Below are 15,149 nucleotides of genomic sequence, written 5' to 3' on the forward strand. Positions count from 1 at the left end.
GCTTTGGGAGATGTTTTCATAACATTTTTTCTGAAGTATTTTCTTTCTCAGGAAATCACAGTGGTCAGCAATGCCTCATGCTGGTTTTTGACCATTTGTTGGGTGATTTTCATGTCTTGATGTGGTTGTAGTTTTGAGGTCATTTTCTTTTATTTAAATGGTTGCATCCATTTCTCCCATCTCTGCTCCCCTCATTCAGCATGAAGCTATCCATTCTAGCTCTCTGCTGAAGAACAGGATGCTGGGGGGATGCTAGGGAAGGAGACAAAACTGGAGACCAGGAAAGAGGGAAGATGCTGGGGAAGGAGACAGGGCTGGGACCAAACTAGAAGGGTGGGAATTCAACAAGGGCAGGTGGGCAACAGTGAGTAGAAGAGAGTGGTGACGGGAAGGGACTAGTCCAGGGACTCTGTGTTTCAGGAATCCAGAAGAAAAAAAGGGCAGTTTATGTTGCTTCTCCTGTGACGTATGGAGAGAGCCCTGGTGAAGAAAAGAAATGTCTGAGAGCCTGCAGCCTCAGCCTGTGCAGAGAGGGCACCGAAGGAAAAGCATCTGATGACAGAGAAATCAGCAAGAAGGGCTGAAGCTCTGGCTGGAAGCACATGAGGTTAGTGCAAGACATTTCACTGCACCAATGAGTACATGAGTCTGTAATGTCAGCACAGTGAGAATTTATTGCCTCCTCACTCAAGTCTCTTCAGCCTACTCAGCCCCACAGCTGCTGTATGCGCTTGTCTGGAGAGGATTAGCCGGGGCAGCAGGTGACCAGCCACCTAAAGCAACAGGGGTGAGGCATTCCATCCTCACACACCTGACACAGGGGCAGAAGAGGTGCCATTAGCCTCTTCAGCTCACAGAGATCATGCCCAGGGCACAGGGTGCCATGCGGAGGGGTCTGGCCCTCTGCAGGCAGTGGTCCTCGGTCCTTCCAGTGGGCAGACTCCAGGACAGGCCTGGTCTGGGGACCCTTCTTCCCCCAACAGTAAGGCAGACGATCCCTCCAATGCCTAAAGGCCTCAGACACCAAGTGTGCAGAGTCAACAGGGACCAGGGACCATCCCCAGCACCCAGAAACCCTCCTACCATTGCTGGGGAGTGGCCCTTCGGAGTGGCCACTGTGCCCGGTGCTGGTCTCCAGCATCCCCTCTGCACTCACCCCAGCACCAATCATACCGGGGTTTGCAAAGTGGAGGAGTTGCAGGAGGCAAGGATGCTTAATTACAGAGCAGCCCTGGAAACCAGCAGCAGCAGCAGCAGCACTGTGGCCAGGAGGGGAGGCAGCAGGGCTGTAAATAGAAATTGCGGAGGCAGCCGCGGGGAACAGAGTGAGGGAGGCTTCTGCGCCTGCATTGCTCCGTCTCCCTCCCTTTCCCTCAGCTTCTCTCACCTCTCCCGGCCACCCCGGCTCCCAGCACGAATCTGCATGTGACAAGAAACCCCAGGGCATGGCTGGGATGCAGCAGCTCCGGAGGTAGAACAGCCGCTCTGGGTGGAGAAGCGGGTGTGCAAGGCCTCCTCCATCAGGGGCCACCTCCTGCGGAAATGCATGAGGAGGGTTAAAGAGCCTCTTTGGCCAGCAAAGAAGACCAAGGCAAGATGGATGTGGGTCCAACTGGCCCTGCCCGCCACCCCAGAAGAGACTGCGGTGTGCCAGATGTATGAGCCCCCATCCCAGTGGGGTCTGCCTGAGGCGAAGTCCCTCTCATCCCACCCTGACATCTCCATTGCAGCCTCTTCCAGAGCAGCAAGAACTGTGCTTTCAGTATTTTGCAAAGGTTTATTTAAAAATGTTGAAACTAACATCCCACAAGAATTGAATATTTCACCACGAGGAGAAGAGAAATCCTACAAAAATATATATCACAGCACACAAGGGCAGGGGAGGGGGAAGAGCGAGACTGAGCGGGGAAGCAGGAGGGAGCACAGAGGGGAGGATGGGAGCCGCAGCAGAACGAGACTGAGTGGCAAAGGGAGAACAAGAGAGGAGTGAGGAGAGCGAAACAGTAGGAGAGCGGAGATAATCGGGAGGGAGACCATGGTACAGGACAGGCATGGGAAGCAGGAAAACAGTGGGAGAGGAAAAACAACAGGAAAAAAGGAGTAGAGAGCAGCAGTTGGTGTAGGAAGGGCCCCCCCCCTCTATGATCTTGCCAAGGTAGGGCCAGGGCTACAGTGAAACATCAGCAGGGATGCAACTGGGGAGCTGGAGTTTGGCCCAGGGCTTTTGTGCTGCAGGACTCGGCTCTAAGGCTGTGCCATAGACGTGGTTTGTCAGAGTGAAAAAACAAAACCACAGTTTAATTCAGAACAGTCTGGAGGTGATTGTGTTAAGAACTTGCAGGGAATGGACAAACCGCTCCTTTCCAAGCATTTTTCCTTATCTGGAAAGGGAGCGGGGAATGAAAGGACCAGATTTGCAAGGGCACTTAGGTGCCATTGAGGAAGAGGTAGATAGCCCTCTCAGAAGTTGTGGGGTACTTGGCTGGATGTGAGTCCCTGGAAACTGGACCAGAAGAGTGGTGTGGAAGCACACACCGGAGGTGTGCTCCCTTGCCTACCAGTTGCAAGCAACAAGATGGGAAAGCCCAAGCAGGATTTGGCTTTGTGACCATACCACTGCTGGGTAAACAGGGGGAGACTCCAGTTCCTGCTCCAAAACAATACAGGGCAGAGGGGAGAGATTCTCCCTCAAGTCTTCCCACAGCACTCACAAGAGAAAGCACCCTTGTGTTAAACAAAGCCAGGACCCTCCAGGAGCTCAGCAGAGATATAGTTCCTTCAACTCAGCCAGCCCACCTGGACGTTCCCTTTCAATTGCACAGAAATGTTGGGCAGGCTCAGCTCGAGGCCAAGAACATTTCCAGTCAGTTTTCCCACACACCTTTCTCCGTAATATTTCCACTGGAAAAAATGAATCCAGATCTTTCTGCTCCAGTCAGGTAGAGCGCAGGGAAACCTGATGGGCTGTGACTGAGAACGTGCTGGCCTCTGCCCTCGCTTGGTACTTGGTGCTGTCAATCCATCTGTGTGTGCATCTCACAGACTGTTAGCCTGTGCCAGGGAGTACACTGCGGGCATGCTCTGGCTCCAGTCTGCATAGGGGAAGATGGTTTGTAAAGCTCCAGTCATGGAGAAAACAGATCCAGTGAGATTATTTATTGACTGGAAGAAGCTGGTGTGTCCACATGTATCTCAAATGTTTTGTTCCAGGGACAAAGAGTAGCAATGAACGTTTGGGCAGGACAATGAAGTTGTTTCCCTTACCTAAGCTGTTTTATGTGAGAGAGTAAATGACTGTCATAAAGACATATTTGACTAGAAAAAGTGGTCTTGGAAAAGATGTTTAGCATATCCAAGCTTCTGTCATTGTAAGAGTTTTCTCTACCGCATTCCCCAGCTTCCCCCTTACCACAGTATCCACGAAAGGCTTCACTCCCTGGAGATACAAAAACAGAGGCGTTTTAAATGGGGAGAAAAAACCCCAAACCACCAAAATCTGATTTGTTTGCAAAGTTCACAAAAGCCAGGCCAGCAGAGCACAGGGCTTCCCTGCATTGAGTGCTGGAGAATGTTTTCACTACGCCTCCTGCAGTGCCCTGGCACTTTCCTACAGACCTTCTCCCCATTCGGCATGTGGAAAGGGAAAGTCCAAGGACAGCCCTTGAAGTGGTAGAGTCTAAACTCTGGCCTTGTTTCAACAAACACTATTGATCAAAGAGCAATCTAATTAATCTGGCCTGGGAGATGACTTAAACCAGTTCAAGGCATTATATTGTAAACTGCCAGCAATAAGCAGTGCAGCCTCTTGCAGACTGCATGCAGATGTCCTTCCCCAACGCTGATATGCCAGCAAGAGGGGGAACAGTGGGCAGGAACAGCCATCTGCCCCCTTCTCTGCCCATCCGCAGCTTGATCGCCCACCAAAGCCTTGAATGGAGCCTGAATAATGAAAAGGCTCAGTAATAGATTGATCTGCAGTAAAGCAATAATATCCCTTGCTACAAGTGGAGGCTCAACCTGCGCTTAAACTTGAGACCTCCAGAGTCCTTTTCCACCTACATCTTTCAGCCATTCTGTGCTTTTAATAAGCCAGTAATTTTATTTGACCTGTCATTTTCACCAAATCTCCACTGTTTTTTGCAAAGCTTATTGCAATTTACACTCTCATTTAAATGTCCTTCATGGTGAGTCAGATGGGACTGGAGATCACCTAACAGTTCAGCTGGGTAAATGGGCAGAACCAGGCCTCTCAAGAAATTCCCTGTGCTTTGTCCTACAAAGAATAGGCTTTTACTGCGGAGATAAAAGATGAAAGATCCATTTCCTTTTCTCCAAGATGACTTTTGTCAGGGACCTTGTATTAGAGCCTTTATATTGTGGGTGAATTTCCTGTCTCTGGCCACATCAGTGCAGCAGCTGAAGGTGTTTGTACAGTATAGGGGCAACTTCACCAAAATCTGCATCAGTTCAGTGGCTGTCATTGTGGAGTCTGTCACCACAAAAGCCAAGGGAGAGCAACTATTGTCATTGAGCTGAAATTTGCCATTCCACCCCTCCTCAAAGTGACACCCATGGGTCCACACACTGGAAGAGGTTGAGATGCACTGATCTTGCTCACACAAGTAACTGACTGTGGCTGCTGGCCTTACAGACCACCACAGCCTTGAAGTACATGCTCAGGCAACCAGTTTGCACCAATACCTGTGCCACTGGTTTTGTTCCCCAGCCAACTGGGGCATAACTTAATGAAGGTTGTCCTCTCTTTCATGCCCTTGGTGAGCGTTGCCTCATGGGTCTCCAGTCACCTTGCATTCCAGGAGACATCTACCAGCAGTATGTGGCAACCCTCCAAATGTTCCCAAGGTCAAGCCTAAATTGTTCTTTGTCATCCCAGGCGTAGAGAGTCACAGCTGCTGCTTGTTGCCTGTGGCATGAGTGTCTGAATGCAATTCCCTACCTCAGCCCATCAACCTTAAGTTCCTCATGCCCAGCAGCATCTTCATGCCATGCTTCAGCCATATCCCAGTGTACAGGATGCTTCCTAAATAACATGCTGGGCAGAGGGCTTCGCCTGAGATTTTCTAAAGAACATCACCACAGACTGATGCTCTTCAGGAAAACCTTTCTGAAGCAGACTGAAGGGTGGAAGGGGACAGCAAGGAGGCTTCCAAGAGATCAAAACATTTGGAAAGCTAAAGGAACCTTTTCCAACTTTAACTGGCAAGAGAAGTGGCAGGGGGAGGAACTGAGAGAGGAAAAATGGGGACAGAGAGATGATGAAAGATAAAAAGCTGAAGAGAAAAAACCCAAGAGTGTTAGGCAGAAAGAAAATGGAAAGATGTGAATATCTTCCATCTAGAGGGAAGATAATGTTTCCTTCAAGGAAGTGGGTTTCTGAGGGGGCCCAGGTGCTGTGTGAGCCTCTTCTGCCCAAGCTTCACCCCTCCTTGGGACCCTCGGGAGGGCCAAGGCCTTGGCAACAAAGGACCCTGCTACCACCTGAGTCCCGGCTGAGCGGAGACCGAGCCCCGGCGGGCAATCCTGCAGCCACTGAACTCCAGACGTTCACTTCAAAACACACGACGTGGGAAGGGACACACAGAGGGGTTAGGGCCCATGGGGACAGGGGTACGCCTTTCCACCTTGCCTACCCCCAATGCCAGGCATGCACTGGTGAGAGAGTCACGGAGATCCAAGTGTTTGTGCTAGGACACGGGCCGGGGAGGCTGAGATTTCACACCACCACCAGCTCTCTTCCCTCCCACCACACTGCTCTCTCATCACCCTGTCCTAAGTGGGCCGGGGGTAGGGTCTCCAACCTTCCCCCAGCAGGAGGCTAAGGAGGCCCAGCTTGTCCACTTGCCCAGGCACATCCTGGTGGAGTTAGTTAATGATGGTGGTGGTGGTGTGGTGGTGGTGGTGGGCCGTGGCACAAGGAGGTTGTTTATTCCTGGGGTAGCAGAGGCGGTGGGAGGCTGTGCTCGCCAGCTGTGACAGGAGGTGTGGGGAGCCAGCTCTGCTTCTCCCGTGAGCATCACAGGTTCACCAGTGGGATTCTGGAGGGAAAAGGGAATCGGAAATGAATTAGCAACAGGCATTCACGCTGCTCCACCGCTAACAAACCAGCACCTTTGTCCTGCTCAACCTGCCTTCCCCCTGCCAACACCTCCTGCCCCGGCTCACGGGCCACTCACCGGTTCAGCTGGAAGGCCGTGCTCTTCCCATGGCCCCCCAGTTTCTCCTGGCCCTGCCTGGATTCCTCCGCCTCTGCTGTGGGGGCCAGGGAATCACCGTAGGGCCCCAGGATACTGACGGTGGTGGGGGAGAGGTCTGCGAGGGGCTGCTGGCTCTCCTGCTGCCTCCCACTGCTCTGCTGCCCCGAGTGGCGCCGGCGTTTCTGGTTACGGTCCCAGCTTTGGAGAGAGACAAGGGGTGAGGTAAAGAGTGCCTGTCAGACACTTGCCAGCCCTTGGTGATGGAGAGGTTCATGGGACCCCGCATGCTCAGTGTTAGAGCTCAGCCATGTGCCAAACCTCTCCAGGGCTTGAAGCACCAGATCTGCGCCCTTGGGACAAATGTGTCCTAAGCCCACAGTCCTCCTGCCCACCCATCTGCAGACACCAGCATCATGGCAGCCTCCGTCAGTGCAAACCCCACTCACCAGAACTTGAATATGATCCCGGTGGCAACCAGGACAATGATGATGGAGATGGTGATGGTGACATACAGCTGGGGGTCCACACCTGCGAGAGACAGCAGGAGAGGGGGATGTGACGGCGACCGCCACCGGTCCCCAGGGAGCAGCAGTGCAAAGGGAAGTTCAGCAAAGGGAGGTTCAGCACAGGGACCTGCCCTTACGGGGCTGTGGGGTGTGTGTGAAAGAAGCAAAAGGCACATTTACCTTCCCCCCGGGGCCCAAACAAGAAGGGCCGCAGGGTGGCCGGGGTCTCACGCAGGTTGAGCCCCGCGTTGTGCAGGAGCGAGTGGGAGTTGGGCTGCGCCGTTGCCATCCCGTGTGGCGAGACGAAGGTGTACCCCAGCGGCGGGAAGCCCGGGTTGGCCGAGTTGGCGTCCCCTCCGTCCTCATCCGACACCGTGGGGCCCCACACAATGGCCCAGGGGTACTGGGAGGAGGGCATCCCGTCCTCAAAGCCCGACGGGGTGGCCGGGCGGGCGCCCGCCGCCTGCCGCCTCAGCCGCACGACGTGCCGCAGCTCTCCCCCCCGCGGCGGCAGGGCGCGCTGGCGCGGGGCGAGGCGGGGATCCCGCTCCGGCAGCGAGGTCCTGTCCCAGATGCAAATGGGCCGTGGGGCTGAGGGGCTCCGACGGGTGCAAAGAGGCCGAGGGGCTGCGGGGCCCCGAGAGCGAAGAGACCAGACGCCGGGAGGAGGGACGGCCGAGACCAGGAGGAGGAGATGCCAAAGCTGCAGCGAGTGGATGCAGAAGAATGGAGGCATCCTGCTGTGGGGTCGGGGACAAGGAAGAAGAGAGCCGTATCTGAAATGTCCCTCCTGTCGAAAGGACAAGCCCGGAGCAGCCTGGAGCATCCCACCACCCACACTCCTGTTGTCTTCCCGTGTTGCCAGTGAGCGTGGGAAGCTGTGAACCTACCAGGCACTGGGCTCCATCTCAGATGCCACAGCGTTTGTGCTCAGCAAGGATCCTGTCTCATCTTCTTCACTGGGAAACAAAAGGGCGAGGTGTCAGTGTCCCCTCATCCAGCAGCAAATGCTGTCTCCCTGGAGGCAGTGTGTGCCACCATGTGCAAGCTCCCTGTTGGGAAGGGCACCTGGGCACCCATGCACCCACATGTGCACCCTCTCCTGCTTTCGTGCTCTCCTGCTCAGAGGTGCACTGTCCCCCTGACCCCAGTAGTGCACAGAAACACGTGCGTTACCGTATGCACACAAAAGCAAAATGCCATCACCGGGCCACACGTGCAGAGGCACATGTGCAGCTTCCCCAGGGACTCTCCTGTCTGAGGGCCAAGAGGGGGATTCAGCATCTTTGTTTGCTTATCGCTGGAACAAGTTGGAATCTTAATTCCTGTATTTATTTATAGTGTAGAGCGTGTAATCCATTTATTAAAAAAGAGCCTCTTCATTGTGTGCCAGAGTGAGGGAGCGAGAGGGGAAGCACGAGAGTGATAAACCAAGAAGACTGAGGAAGAGAGTGAATCAGCGAGAAAAGTCCAGCCTTGCTAAAGAATTTAAGAGCAAAAATATGTCTATCAAATATTTAGTATTTACTTACATCTTAGCTAACGTGGAACTACCTTCTTGCACTCCTTATCCTAGTGCCCTCTGCGCTGTCCCATCCCTCCCTTTCTCCCCTCTCCCTCCTCTTTCTCTCTCACTCTTGTGGCCGCGCAGCACTAGGAAGCATCGGTATCAGGGAGTTAAGGGCTGGTCCCCCCTCTGGATTTCTGCACCGGTTGCACGCCACCCTCTGGCATCAGTCCGGTGGTAGCACGGCTGCCCTTCATGCTGCCTGCCCCTTCCCTTGGCTGGGCACAGCGCAGCGCCAGCCCTTCCCTGGTGAGCTCTCATATGCCTGACCTGGGACCCTCTCCACAAAAAGACTTCACACATGCACACACACGCACAAAAATCGTTTAGGATACGCAGCTTGCTCCTTCATCATGAAGGGGAAAGCATGAATGCCAACAACCCACTGTCATGCCCTTCTGTGGCTGCTGGGATGGGGAAGAAATGGGGATGCTTGGTTAAGGGAGTCAACGCAGTGGCCAAGCCTGCACCTCCAGCCCTGAGCCAGCTGCACTGCACCTCCGGGGTCCCAAGGGGTTACTGCCATTCCCTCCCGCTCAGCCCATGACCTGAACTAAAAGTGCAGCCCCTCCTAAACGGGAAGCTTCCTCTTGATGGAGGAAGAGCTTTCTGTGGTAAGGGGACTCGCAGCCCTGATGTACACCTGAGGAGAGGGGCTGGGAGGAAGGGCACCCAAGAGTAAGTAGCTGTCTAGCTCCTGCTGCATTAACCAGGGATATTTTTAGTTTCCTTCTGTTAAATATTTAAACAAAGTTCACAGAAAAAAAAAAGGAATTGTCGGCTAATGTGCCCTGCCCTTCCCTCCAGGGCAAGATCAGTCTCTGGAGGGATCCTGAGATGAAGATGAGGAGAAAAGAGAAGCTATTCTCAACATTTCTTTGTACTTTGCTCCTGAACCTCTAAGCCTTGAAGGGGACTCTATTAAAATGCAGCTCTGCAGAGAGGCAGCAGAATGGAGCAAGTTTCTTCCAAAGCCAGATGCTGGTGAGGCCTTGGCCATCTGGATTATGATCATGATACCATGGAAGATCATGTCTGGCAACACAAATTCATGACAGAATTTCTTTTGGACTTTGGAAAGGGAAGGAATTCCAAGCGCTGGGGAGCTCCATGAGTAAATCCCTGGCTAGAGGGCAGATAAACCACCCAAGAGGTTTCAAGTTGGCCTGGAATGCCTGGGGCTATGCCTGGGACTCATTAGGGGATAGTGGCTGATCAGGGGCTGTGGGGTGTTTTACATCAGGCAGCAGGAGATGTGGGTCTGGACAGCGTCAGGAGTGGAGACCTCCAGGTGCAGGTAGACCTCAGTGCCAGTCGCACAGGGAAGTGGGGTAACTTAGGGGTGCACATGTAACCACTAGCACTTCTCCTAACATGGATGGCACCACTGGCAGAAACGTGGGGATTGCCCAGCTCACTGTGCTCTTCTTGCTTGTTGGGATGTCTTATAGTGGAGACCTTCCTAGATGAGATTGTGAGCTCCAGCAACAGCAGTCTGGACCATATATTCCCGTGGTCTGAAGCCTGGGAATAAGAAACCGTGCAGAGCCAAATCCTGACTTGCTTTCACACCCAGTGGTCTAAATTTCAGCCCTACGGAGCAGGTAACTGGAGCTGAGGGGAAGGAGTGAGCCACAGCGCTGGCCTCCTCTTGGACACATAATGCAGTAGAAGCAATGAAGCAACAGCTGGGTTATTGGGTGTAAGCCTCAGATCCAAGACGCTGCTGTGCACGGATCCTGCTGCCAGCGGTGCAGAGCAGGTGACTCATGGTGTTCCTGCCCCAAAGGTGGCTCCAGGTGAATGCAGGAATGAGGCAATGTCCATCAGTCTCAGTCAACACACAATGGTTTGCTGATCATATTGTGGCTGGAGACTGAGAGTGTCCCCTGCACTAGCACACCCAGGCGTGGTTGTGGAGGAGCTGAGAGAAGCACAAAGGTGTCTCCTATGGCCCGAATGCCATGAGAGCAAAGGAAGGTTTCAGGTGGAAATGCCAGCCAGTGAGGGCTGGACTCCACTGTGCGCAGAGCATTCATGTTCGAACAGAGCATGGGTGTCTCTGAGGCTTACTGACGAAGCAGCAGATAGAGCATGTCTGGGGCACTCTGCAGTTACCATTGACAGTGAGGATTGTGTCCTGGGCACAGACCCTGCTGCGTTGGAGGGCAAGTGCAACAAATGCCCTTCATGCAGCTCTGCATGCACATCATGGTGTGAATGCTGAATAAACTGGTAGGTCTTCAGAGATAAGGAGGGGGTGCCAATGCTCTTACTACCTGGATATATAATGCCAGTATCCACGCGCCTTAAACCATTCAAGAGGCCTTTGTGTGCCAGAGCAGAGAGACTGGATTTCTGTACCAGTACCACATGGAGTGGCTCTTGCCTTCAGATCTGTTTTCCAGGTCTAATTGTGATAAAAACAGACAGAGCTACTCCCAGGGTCCAAAGATGTACCTGGGTATTTTCACTCTAGGTAGAGAGCCTTCATCGCAGTGTTCCAGTCCTGTGATGCACAGATGACAGAGTGTGAATGACAAAGCTATTTCCCCAGGGCACTTCATTGAGCTCAGTTTGTGAATCTTGGTGCTTGAAAGCTGTGAGTAAGAATTACACTGCTCTTGTACTGCGTATGGACCCCACTACTGATCCAGTCTGGAGATCCCTGGGGCTAACCTACTAGGAGCTACTCTCATTGCATTTGCAGGACGGAAGCACGAATCCTGCTGCTGTTGCCCAGTGTCAGGGACCCAGCTGTGCTTCCTCCCTCTTTGTAAGTCTCCCACAGCACAGACCCACTGCTGCTGGGACATGAAAGAGCAGATCTTGGTAACCATTCCTCAGAGCATGTATCCCCATTCACCAAGGGGGCTGGGAATTTACACCCTAACTAATGGCTAGGAGCAAAGCCTGCTGCACTCCTGCTCTAAGTACAGAGCACAGACTAAACCCTGAATGTGACACTGAGCTCCAGAGTTCAGATCCCACTGTGCCCCGGGGAAGCCCTAGGATTTGCTGCCAATACCTCCTTCTCCATGCCCAGCACTCCTGTATACCATGGTCCCAAAGATAAATCCTATCCAAATATAAAAGCTGTCACAGGAATAAAAGAGCCAAGGTGCCAGCCGTGTGCCGGCAATATCCATGCTGTAGCTCCCTCACATCAAATGCAATCTGTAACCTCCTGTTACAAAATGCTGAAGTTTGACAAATTCAAATGAGGAATAATACTATTAATAAAGAGGGTCATACTCTAGCACAATTCACCTAGGCAGGTGGTGTATTCCCTACTGCCTGGAGCCTTCATGTGGCTCTATTTCTAAAAGGAATGGCACAGTTCCATCAGAAGTTATGGGCTTGATGCAGGAAATGAAATTGGTGAAATTCTCTGGCCTATGTTCTGCTGTAGGTCAGACTCGATGATCAAAATGGTCCCTCTGGCCTTAAAATCTGAGAATCTCCCAGCTTTGTCGATGCCTAGCCGAGAGCAGTTCTGACTGAAGAGCGATCGGAAGAAGCCGAGCACACACAAGCTGTGTTAGTGAGAAGTGGGTAGAGTTTCCGTCCACCCAGGGATGGGGAAAGAGTTGCACCCAATTCCGGCTGGCTTGGCTGGTAGATGATGATCTATCTGTATTTTTGTAACATCTCGAGCTTGACTGCTGTGATATTGTGCCTCTAGGAATGAAGCTGTCTGCTCTCAGAGCGCTCCAGCTAGTTCAGAATGCAGCAGTCTGTTTGCTCGGCGACTCAAGCTGCCGGGAATGCATCACCGTGCCCCTCTGCAACCCATATCACCTCGCCTTTGAGCACAGAGTCCAGTTCAAGGTCTCCAAGTCAGCATTCAAAGCCCAGCATGGGACAGGCCCCAGTGACCTAAGCAATCAATCACCTCTCCTTATGCAGCGATGACCTCACAAGACAGATATATTCCACTGGAACAATGAAATTGCCAACCAGTTTGGGGAGAGGGGGAAGGGATGGAAGAAGGGGAAAGATGCTGATGACCCTGAGGAACAGAACATTCACAGGAGCAGGGCCAAAATTATGGAACTTAACTGCCGGCTGAAATAACGCTCACCATTAGCAACCCTGCAGCACCAAGAGCTTCATGCAAATCCTTTCCTTCACCCAGCTCCCCCGCGGCAATGATCCCACTCGAAATAGTGATAACAAAATCAAAACAAACCTGAGGAGGACCCAGTCCTCCTCGCGGAGAAAGAACGCTAGGTTGGCTGTCATTTTTTAACTCCCAGCCAGTATTAAAGGCTACGGTGACAGCTCTGATACGAGACTGTGATCTCGGACCATGGAACCTAGCAGCTGTCTCCAAGCTTCGAGCAGAGCGAGCCCAGGCACTGGCAGTGAGACCCCAAACACACCGTCTGGCACCCCAGGCACCCCAAGCCTGTATTTTTCTCAGTGATCATGAACATCCCGGAGTTCATGGTCCAAGAGGCAGAGATGCAGTCATTACTGGTTTGGTAACAGGAAGCCTGAACCCCCAGTGCTGGTGAAAAGGGATTATATATACGTCCTGCTGTATTCAGCTGGGTAGGGATGGGGAAAGGGAGGAATCCCAGAGCAGCTGCCCCAGGGAGGTAATTCTGCTGCATCCGGAGGAGTTTCCTCAGCTGGCAGCATGAATCCAAATGTTGGTTCCCTGGGGTGGGAGATGCCAAGACCATCTGGGGATGGAGTTCCCACTGTGCACGAGGCCAGGAGGGACAGCTCTCAGACCAGGCTCAATCTGGGGCTGTCAGCCTGAATGCAGTAGCTCACATCAGGCTGCACTACCCGGTGGCTGAGGCTGGGAGGGTGGGAGGCAGTGCCCAGGAGGATCTGGCAGGACCGTGGAGGGACTGACGCTGCCCGCCCTGTGTCAGTGCGGCTCGGGCAGTGTTTGGTGACTGCCGGTGGGAATTCCTGTGCCAGGGTACCAGGGTGAGCCCTTATGGGCTGGGTATAGAAATCCTGGGCTGGGGCAGAATCCAAGGCTGGAAGGGTGATGGTGCTTTTGGACATTTTGGTAGCTAGGGAATGGGCGTGTGAAGCCCATCAGTGGTCCTCTGAGCTTCAGTCTCCCTGCATTTGGGAACTGTGTGGCCCCATTCCAAGCAGCACTCTAGGATGCCGGTCCCCTGCCATCTAGTGCCTGCCTGCAATACATGTCATGAGTCTGCCAATCTTCTGCCTCCCAGTTTCCTACTGTTCCCGGGCATCCGAGTGCTTCAAATGCTGAGTCTCCACGTCTGAATTGCTCTCTCTTGCATGTTGCACCCTTGGCCAGGCAGGAGGAGGGATTGACCCCTCCGTTTCCTTTCTCCAGCTGCGCCAATTTGGCTGAAGTCGCCTTCCTCAGCGCAGGCTCCAGTGCTCCAGCACAACAGGTCTGTGATGGAGCCCAGAGCTGGAGGGCAAGAGGCAGCGATGCCTCGGCTGTGTCCCCTCCCTCCCAGCCCCTCGGGCATCCCCTGCCCCAGACTGAAAGAGCGGGGGACTGGGGAGGAGAGGAGACAGCGGCTAGAAAGAGACACAGCACCTAGATGGGGAGAGGGACAAGATAACGGGGGAGAAAGGACACAGGGAAGGAGACGGGGAGAGATGACTTGGAGACGGGCACGCATCCCTTCCTGCCCCTGCAGTCCCATCCGCACCCCGCTCCCCAAGCCCGGTCTGAGAGGATGAACTTACCTTGCGGGCAGACGACTGGGGCGCAGCCGGGGTGGCGGAGCAGGGGGCTGTGGGAGCACAGCTGCTGCTGCCGGTGCCTCTCATGGCCAGGACGAAGGAAGGAGAGGAGGAGGAGGAAGGTTTGGTGAGGCTGAGCCCTGGCTGAGGGAGAGGGAGCGAGAGATGCCTTGAAATAAACAGCTGCCGAGGACTGGTCCAGCCCCTCTTTCTCTCTCTCTGTCTCTGTCTCTCTCGCTCGCTGCCTCCCGTTAACCCCATGGCTGCTGGCACGGGCGCGTCCGGCACCGTGGCCGCGCTGCAGCCGGAGGGGCGGCCGGGGGGAGCCGGGCGAGGGCAGCGGCCAGGCTGGGGCACCGCGTCCCCCCCGGCTCTGGAGCCCCCCGCCCCGGCGGCCGGCGGCGAAGGCTCCTCCCGCTCCCTGCCCTCCCGCAGCCCCGCTCCCGCCGGACCTGCCCCCCGCCGCCCGCCGCCGCTGTCCGCTCCGCTCGGCTCGGCTCCGCTCGGCTCCGCTCCTCTCCCGTCTCGTCGGTTATTTCGGGATCTTCACAGGAAGCGATTAGGTTGCCATGGAGAGAGGTGTCTCCAAGGGACCAGCCGCTCCAGCTCGCTCCGCCGAATGCCACCCCCGGACGGGTCCGTCCTTGGGGGCGGAGGCCCCTTGGGATCCCCCTCCCCCGGGCCGCCCCCCGGGCTCACCCCCGCCACCGCCCCGCAGCAGTCCCCTCGGGGAGATGCCACCCCTCCGGCCGCCCCTCGCCGCCGCCGCGCCGGTCCCGCCCCCCCTCCCCTCATCCCGCATCCCCCATCCCCGAGCTTCGGGGCCCCAGCCCCCCTGCGAGCCGCGGTACCGGGCATGGGGTAGGGGGTGCGGCAGGCGAATGCCCCCGGCAGGGCGCAGCCCGGGCGGGAGGGCGGGCGGCGGATTTCGGTCGATCCTCAGGGACAGAGCCGAGCTGCCCACGAGTGAGCTGGGTGGGACAGAGGGGTGCTGCGGGAGCAAGGGGGGGGAGGGGGAGGGTGTCCCCTCAAGGTGGGTGTCCCCGCTGAGGGATCACCCAGGTCGTCTGAACGTGTCCCCAAGTGTGTTTCTGCCGGGGATTGATGGGATGCGTCTGGAAATGGTAGGGATGTGACAGCGAAATTGAAGACAGAAGCAGATGTGCC

At 54.8% G+C, this 15,149-nt stretch overlaps 1 protein-coding gene across 2 annotated transcripts; it reads right to left on the minus strand.

The window, feature by feature from the left end:
- Positions 1-1,763: 1,763 nt before the first annotated feature.
- PIANP (PILR alpha associated neural protein) lies at positions 1,764-14,684 on the minus strand. Of its 2 annotated transcripts, none has more exons than XM_061454082.1 (7): positions 14,435-14,684; positions 13,986-14,126; positions 7,612-7,680; positions 6,902-7,458; positions 6,662-6,743; positions 6,195-6,413; positions 1,764-6,056 (listed from the first exon to the last, which is right to left on the minus strand). In XM_061454082.1, exons 3-7 carry the CDS (start codon positions 7,626-7,628, stop codon positions 6,035-6,037), a joined length of 897 nt encoding a protein of 298 aa, XP_061310066.1. In that variant the 5' UTR covers positions 7,629-7,680; positions 13,986-14,126; positions 14,435-14,684; the 3' UTR covers positions 1,764-6,034. The 2 variants fall into 2 exon arrangements, with proteins under 2 accessions (XP_061310066.1, XP_061310065.1); XM_061454081.1 differs by having other exon boundaries at positions 6,902-7,461; positions 14,435-14,681.
- Between the last annotated feature and the right edge of the window lie 465 nt (positions 14,685-15,149).

This window comes from Pezoporus flaviventris, unplaced genomic scaffold (genome assembly GCF_033815535.1).
Source record: "Pezoporus flaviventris isolate CSIRO_AGI_PZ_B2104156 unplaced genomic scaffold, CSIRO_AGI_Pfla_v1 ptg000015l, whole genome shotgun sequence".
NCBI lineage: Eukaryota > Metazoa > Chordata > Aves > Psittaciformes > Psittacidae > Pezoporus > Pezoporus flaviventris.

Coding starts and splice junctions, on each gene's coding strand:
- PIANP (XM_061454081.1), bottom strand. Junction 6,414..6,661: donor GGGATCATATTCAAGTTCTG/GTGAGTGGGGTT, acceptor CTCTCTCCAAAG/CTGGGACCGTAACCAGAAAC. Junction 6,057..6,194: donor ACGGCCTTCCAGCTGAACCG/GTGAGTGGCCCG, acceptor TTTTCCCTCCAG/AATCCCACTGGTGAACCTGT.